The sequence below is a fragment of the Diorhabda carinulata genome, chromosome 10 (genome assembly GCF_026250575.1).
Source record: "Diorhabda carinulata isolate Delta chromosome 10, icDioCari1.1, whole genome shotgun sequence".
NCBI classification, from domain to species: domain Eukaryota; kingdom Metazoa; phylum Arthropoda; class Insecta; order Coleoptera; family Chrysomelidae; genus Diorhabda; species Diorhabda carinulata.
Window position 1 is genome coordinate 5256173 of NC_079469.1, and position 7284 is coordinate 5263456.

A 7284-nucleotide genomic window follows, 5' to 3' on the forward strand; every position below is an offset into this window, starting at 1 on the left:
TTTTCACAGAATAAATCAGATCAGGGTTATCCAATCTTGAAACACAGAGCTGTATAATTGTAAGGTTGGTTGCCTAATGTATCAAACGGTTGTGGACAAATACATTTTCCGGTTTCAGTCTGTTCTGAAATTTTGTATGCATGTATAAATCTGATGACAACTCAATATTATCACGACATAGAGCTGATCTGTTGATCTGTACAGACTCCGTCATTATTAATGCACGTAGCGCCGTCTGTTCGATAATAGAACAATGGCGGACTATTCGAATAAAAATGGCTTTGCCTCCTGTGACGATACGAGATCTACGTCTCTCTCTTGCACTCATTGATTTCGCTATCTGCTTCTCTCGCACTCATTGATTTTCCTATACTTGTGCTAGAACCCGTTTAGTTTATCTACTAAGTTGCTAGATGTTCTTTATTATACCATCAATATAGTTGAACTAAAGTGTTATGTTTCTCATTCTAGTTTTGGTTTTATTTTTTAGGTTCAGTCTTGGAACTATGACGGTCTCCCGATAACCACTCCGGAACAAGAGGAATTGATGAATGGAAAATCGCCCGAAAAGAAACCCACCATTGTTAAAGATGACCCAAATGAAATTCAAGCGTAAATACTTTATTTATAGATTATATATAAATAAAATAGATAAATACTAATATATACAAAATTATTAATCAAATAATACACAGTTTTAGAAAAAAAGTTTCTCCAATTAAAAATCGAATATTCTATTTTTTTTTGATTTTTTTTTAAACGTATATTCCTTTTCGTATAACTTATAAATGTCTCATACCGAACTATTAGTTGTTAGAGGCTAGGGTAATCTCTTTAATCTAATATAATTCCATACATAAAATTGTGATAAGTTAGAATTATTACCGTTTTTAGATAAGTCGAAACAATTACGGGCATAAAAGATACTTATTTAACTTAGGCCCGTTTCATACATATGCGTTACGGTTCGTTTTCCATAGAAACCGGAAATCTTGTCACACATACACGGTTTTCACAAGGTTTATAGAAATAGAAATATGCATCTTCTCATCACTTTATGGCATGAATTTACCATCAAAGCTAAGGGATAATGAAGAATTTTTTGAATATTTTTGGATTAAAAGGCATAATTTGGATGCATTGACCATTGGATTGATACCAAAATAAACCGTTCATGTGTGAACATTTCAATTGGTTTCTGTTCCCAGATAAGAGCTTAGTCCTGATAAAAAACTTGTTTTTGTCGAGATGTTGTACTATTTCTATTAGGTACGTTTCTTAACGTACCAACCGACAACGAACCGAACCGAATACGTGTGATCCAGGCTTTGTTGTACTTAGACATAACCTCTCAAATGTTTTTTGAATCTCTTTTATCCATTTTTATTTAGAAATTTGACAATTGATCTCGTTGATGTTTGTTGTTGTACAAATAGTATATCTGTTGTGTACTCGAATGTTTTTGCATACAGGGCGAGGTTTTATAGTCCGATAAAATGGAGGTTTAAATTATCATCCGATGTTAGTAGGTCTGCAATTTTGAAAGTAATTTTATTTTAGAATTATTTGTGGTTAGTAAAATTTGTATTTTATTTGGGGGTAGAAAATAACTGATAAAATTATCTTTGGAAATATTGAAAAAAATATTGATATATATATATATATATATATATATATATATATATATATATATATATTTCGAAATATAACTGTGAAACTATGAATGTTTCGATTTATTTTTCATTAAAAAATGAAATTTTTGAAATAACCAATTTAAATTTGTATTTCAGTATTGTGGAAAAATGTAAATTTACAATTTTTTTAATAATTTCTAAAAATTTCCTATAGAATTGTCGTAAATCAGTTTTGATCTATTTTCATAAAAGAAAAAATATTTTTTTTTCTATTAAATAATTCAAACTTCATTTCAGCATCGTGGCATACTGAAATAATTAAGAAAATAATCCTAACATGGGCAGTTTTCAATTTTTTTGTATCATTTGAGTCTCATTTTTCAAACATTTCATATATTTAGTTTGAAGTAACGAAATTTTTCTCTATAATTCTCAAAATTTTCATATTAAATAAAAAACTGGAAATTTGGAAATTGAAATTTCTTGTCTTATTTTCTTTAATTAGTTTTGATCTATTTACATAAAAGAAAACAAGAAATTTTTGCGTAAACAATTAAAAATTGTATTCTAGCTTCGTGGAAAACTGAAAAAAATTAGCAAAAAACAAAAAAATGTGAATTTTTCAATTTATTATGGTCAATCATATATAAAAAGTCTTATTAATAATATTTTTTAAATGTTTTAAACTATATTTTTATTGAAAATTCCAAAAGTGGAACTATGAAAATTAAAATTTCCTGTCCAATTTCTTTGGTATGGAATTTTTGCGAAAAATAATTAAAATTTTGATTTCAGTCTAGTAAAAAACTGAAAAAAAATCATCAAAACATTCAATTTTTTCAATTATCTCTCTAATTTTATTTAAAAAATCATTTATTTAAATTTATTCTCTATTTTCACATTAGATCTAAAAATATTTTTTCAAATTTTCATTAAAAAAATATATTTTTTCAATATAATTTTTCTATCTTTTCAAAATAACTGAATATCGCATGTTACAATTTGTAGGAATGGTGGAAATGAATTATTTATCGATTTCCTATCAATTTTCAATATTCCACGCATGCATTCAAAGAATCTATAGACGGAAAACTACTTAAAAAATAACTTTTCTAGAAACAACCCAAAAATATTGAAATATATGTAAAATAATTCTCAAACCAGAAATCTAAAATAATCTGAGAAATAACATTTTTTTATGAATGTTTACGGGAGTTAAAAACACTTGTAATTTTGAAAATTCCTTTCCTTTAACCCAAATTTTAAAAGAAAATCCAAATCTATACTGTCTTATGTGGGAAAATGATGAAAAACTATTGAATTAAAATTTTTCTTTCCAATTTTAGTTGATAAAACTATTTTTCAAAAATATAAAAATTTATAACTTTAAAAAAATAATACTAAAATCCAAATCCCTGGATTACATTTCAAAGATTGTAAATATAATTAAAAACAACATGTTTTTCAATTTTTTAATCCATATTCCAAAGTAATAAATATTGTTTTATTTCCATGAAATATTCAAAAAAATGGTTTAAGAGATAGTGTTCAATTGACCCCCAATACATTACAACGTTTTTAACTAAAAATTTTCTAAATATATGCTAACTTCAAAAAATAGGGGCTTGCTTTTTTGAATTTTAATTTAAAACTCTATTTTATATATCCGATTGGAAGCAATAACAATAAGGCGCCTCAGAAAGACTCTCTTTGAAATAAATATATAATCGCACACACCCATTTAAATAGTTCAATTGTATAGCTTAGGTAACACTCTTTGGGTACAGTATCATTGTAATACGCCCATTTCAAAATATTAAAATGCGAAACTTCAAATCAAATTGGTTTATACAGATTAACCTTATTTTTATTGCTTTCTGGTAAAATTGCCTCGACATTAAACGAATGGACTATATTAACAGGATATAAAGAAATATTGAAATAAAACTCAAATTACAGGGTGAATCAAAAAGTCCAACAGAAAATATTTTTCTTTTAAAAATAACAGCTATCAATATACATGACACACCCTGTATTTGTTTCTTGATATTTTCCGAATAAATAAAGTCACTTAATATTGCAGATATAAAAATTTCAATTTTTTCAATTAGAGAAAAATTGTTTTAGTTTTTTCTTATTTTAAAATATTTTTTATTATAATTTTATTTGTTGATAGAAATACTCTACAATCAGATGAATCTTATCGAAAGAGAAAGGTGCCTAGTATCAATTCACTTATCCTCATTTAATACAGGGTGTATTCATTAGATAAGTCAACATCTGGTGTTCAAGATTACATTCCGAAATTCCATATAAAAGTCTAATGACTAGCCCCGTACACATTGTTAATATAAGGGAATATTATTTACACACCTTATATATATATATATATATATATTTTTTGTTGAATACTTGTATTCTCTAGTAATACATTGAGAGATTATATATAAATATAGTATATTTATAACAAATTGGAATATTTTTTGTGAAAACTAATCATTTTTGTTGGTTACTAATCGCTTAAATGATACAGGGTGTTGAGTATTTCAAAGTAACAAAAATTCAAGGTTATATTTCGAATTTCGATGCTTTTATAAATTTTTATTTGTTAGTTTATCCTCTTCTCCTGTTTTCTATACACAATTCGATACTCTAGAATGTAATTTTTTTTAAATGGTTCAAAAATTATTTATATGTATTCCACAATATTCCATAAGTGTCAAATCATATAGGTAAAGGCTAAATTTTACTGAAAAGAAGAATAACTAACCTCTTTACCTACTGAATTGAGTTCGAATGTTATCTAAAGATCAAATTATAAAGGAATTAGATTATGTCTTAGGAATAATTATGATATGTACCTTGAAAAAATTAGGAGATTAGTAGGGTTCAAGAAGATAAAATTGGTATTCATATGACAGGAATAACTAAAGAAGACGATAAGATCACTTTGGTGATAATTTCAATCCTAAAAATAATTGAGGAATATCTTCGAAAGACTATTATTTCTAATGGATCATCTAGAAATACTGGACTATATTAAAAATGTAATATCAAAATCAAACTCCTCTTATGACCTTAGACCATCATAGAGGCCTTTTGAAGATTTTTTTTTCAGAAATACTATAGAATAAATTAAGATAGAAAAAACGTGATTTTATTGTACATGTTGACTGCTTATAATAATTTTTTTGGAGCAATTTATTTCAAAATAGCAGCGGTGCAGGGTTTTTGTGCGGAGTTTCCTTTTTTTCAGGGTTCACCTATAATAACTGCTATAGAAGTATGTAGAATTGGTGCACTTCTAAAAACCATTCAAAATTTTAACTAAAGTATGAACAAACACTTTTTTTATAAAATAAATTAGAAGATAAAGTTTGAGGTTATGTATTTACCCGTTCAAATTGTAAACTTATTAAGGAGTACTGTGAACCGAACTGCAAGACGCCTGTAAAGGGGTCTACTGAGTAGAAATTGGTGTAATTAGAATTAAAGCTATTAATCAGACTCAATCAAAAGATCAGTATAGTCCAATAACTCAGAGGAAATATAATGAGATAGTATTAAGTTTTTAAAGAAAAAATAATGTATGTAATTCAATGTAGAAAGAGCAGATAGCCCAAAAGATTTGCCCTGTGGAAATCCGAAGAAATGAAATTTAAAGAAAAATACTTATGAGAAAAATAAAAACAGGGGAAAATAATGGACTATGCGCTTTATTCCGGTAACTGAAAGGAGTAGAGATGAGACAAGAAAAAAAAAAAGGTTTTTTAGCGGCGATCATCTCCACTCATAATTATATGACAATGTTTAATTGAAGTTATATTGGATGTATGTTAGTACTGACTACTTAGTAGTAGATTATCAACTTTATAGATGGTTGTAGTTTTAAATGATATACGAAATAATAATAATAACCTACCCTTTTTTTTTTGGAGTGGGTGGGAAAATCCCAGGTGTGCTGGATTCGTCCGCTAACCAGCTAAAAACCCACCTTCTCCACTGGCGCGTGCGGTACCGCTCTTAGCGAACATCGCTTCACACGCGCCGGCTGTGCCTTCTTTCTCATTGTCCCCAACTCCGGTTTCGCGCACTTGTGGGCAAGGAGTTTATGTTAGTGTGGATCTATGAGATTATTTTGAGATAATAGGCGAGGTTCAGACAAAAATTCCTACCCTATTTGCGTAATAACAAATAAAAAACGTAAACAATTAAAAAACCTCATAATCTTAAAATCCATTGTATAAATAAAAATAAAACTCAAACTCCATTGTATGAATAAAAAGTAAAAATCTCCTAAACCTAACTGTATAAATAAAAAGTTGATACTCTTCTGGCTCAACAATCTTTTTCAAATCTTTCTCAATCAATGTAAACACCCTGCGGAAATAAAGCATAAAAGGTAAACAACTAGCAGAGGATCATGGGTAGTCACTAGGTGCTCCTATTGGTCGATTTGGATTTGGCGGATTTTGAAACTGAAACTCAACTCTGACCTCAAAATACACTAGGATGTAGCGGGATTTGCTACAAAATAACCATGGAAAAATCTATAAGAAACAATATCATACTCAACTACGAAAAAATATTATTTGAATTATAGATGGCGTTTACTAATAAGCTTCAGTTTAAACGTTAGCGGCGGTCTGAGGGTAGTTTGAACTTTAGTTTGTCAGTAAACACTTTTTATATAAAACAGTCATGAAAATTAATGTAGATCAATGTTTATTTTGACATTTGTATACTTATGAACCATCAATTTCAATATTTGAGGTCGACATATGGCTGGTCAAGAAATTTCTAAATTATGTTAATTTGAAACGAAGGCAGGGAAAGGTAGAGAAATACAACTAATTCGAAGGCTTTGTACGACAATATTATATTTCGACACTCTGTATCGTTTTATCTAGTTATTATGCATCATACTTTTGATTTTTCACAAAAAATATTTAACCAAAATGTTCACTTGCCGAATGTCGATTTTGTTGTACTAATAATATCCCTACATTTTTTTTTATTTTTATATCTTAATTCGGTTGTAAGGCATTTGGTAGGCGATATAATATTGATACCGTTACCAGTTTATTAATCCAATAACAATAAGTATACCTCGGTGATTTAAGGGCACTAAAGGAAACAGTTAAATCTTTTCTTAACTATTCGGAAGACTAAAGTAGTTTCTAGTATACTAGATTCATTTTTTTACAATTAAAATGGTAACAGATGATTTTTCTTTCCATAAAAGGACAATCATTTTTCAATTAAAACTGTTAATACTGTTAATGGAAATTGCGTTTATTTTCAAGATATAACTGTGCCCTTTGTGATATAAGATGTATTAAATAGAATTTTTAATGTTTTTTAAATAATAGTTATGTTTTTGTTGCAACTATTGTTATATTTCAATATACATAAAAATAATTTGGATTAACTCGTGAGTTATGATTCTACACGTGCACTATAAGTCAGAAATATCCTGTAGAAGAAATTACTTTTGAATTCTTCATATAAAAATATTTGATTAACATTAAGTTGAAGGTAATTAAGAAGAAGACACTTTTGTGAAAGATTTAGAAAGTTTTCCAGACCATTCTAATTACTTACAAACTTAGGTTTAAACATTATCGGGTAGTTTAAACTTCAGTTTAAC

General features: G+C 27.7%; 1 protein-coding gene across 2 annotated transcripts in view; it reads left to right on the top strand.

Moving 5' to 3' along the window:
* LOC130899068 (sialin) overlaps nucleotides 1–7065 on the top strand; it is a 46845-nt gene extending 39780 nt beyond the window's left edge. For both annotated transcript variants that reach the window (XM_057808811.1, XM_057808812.1), the window contains one exon: nucleotides 491–7065. In XM_057808811.1, the coding sequence (XP_057664794.1) occupies nucleotides 491–616 (126 nt within the window). In that variant the 3' untranslated portion in view covers nucleotides 617–7065. The remainder of the gene's footprint in view (nucleotides 1–490) is intronic.
* Nucleotides 7066–7284: the final 219 nt, after the last annotated feature.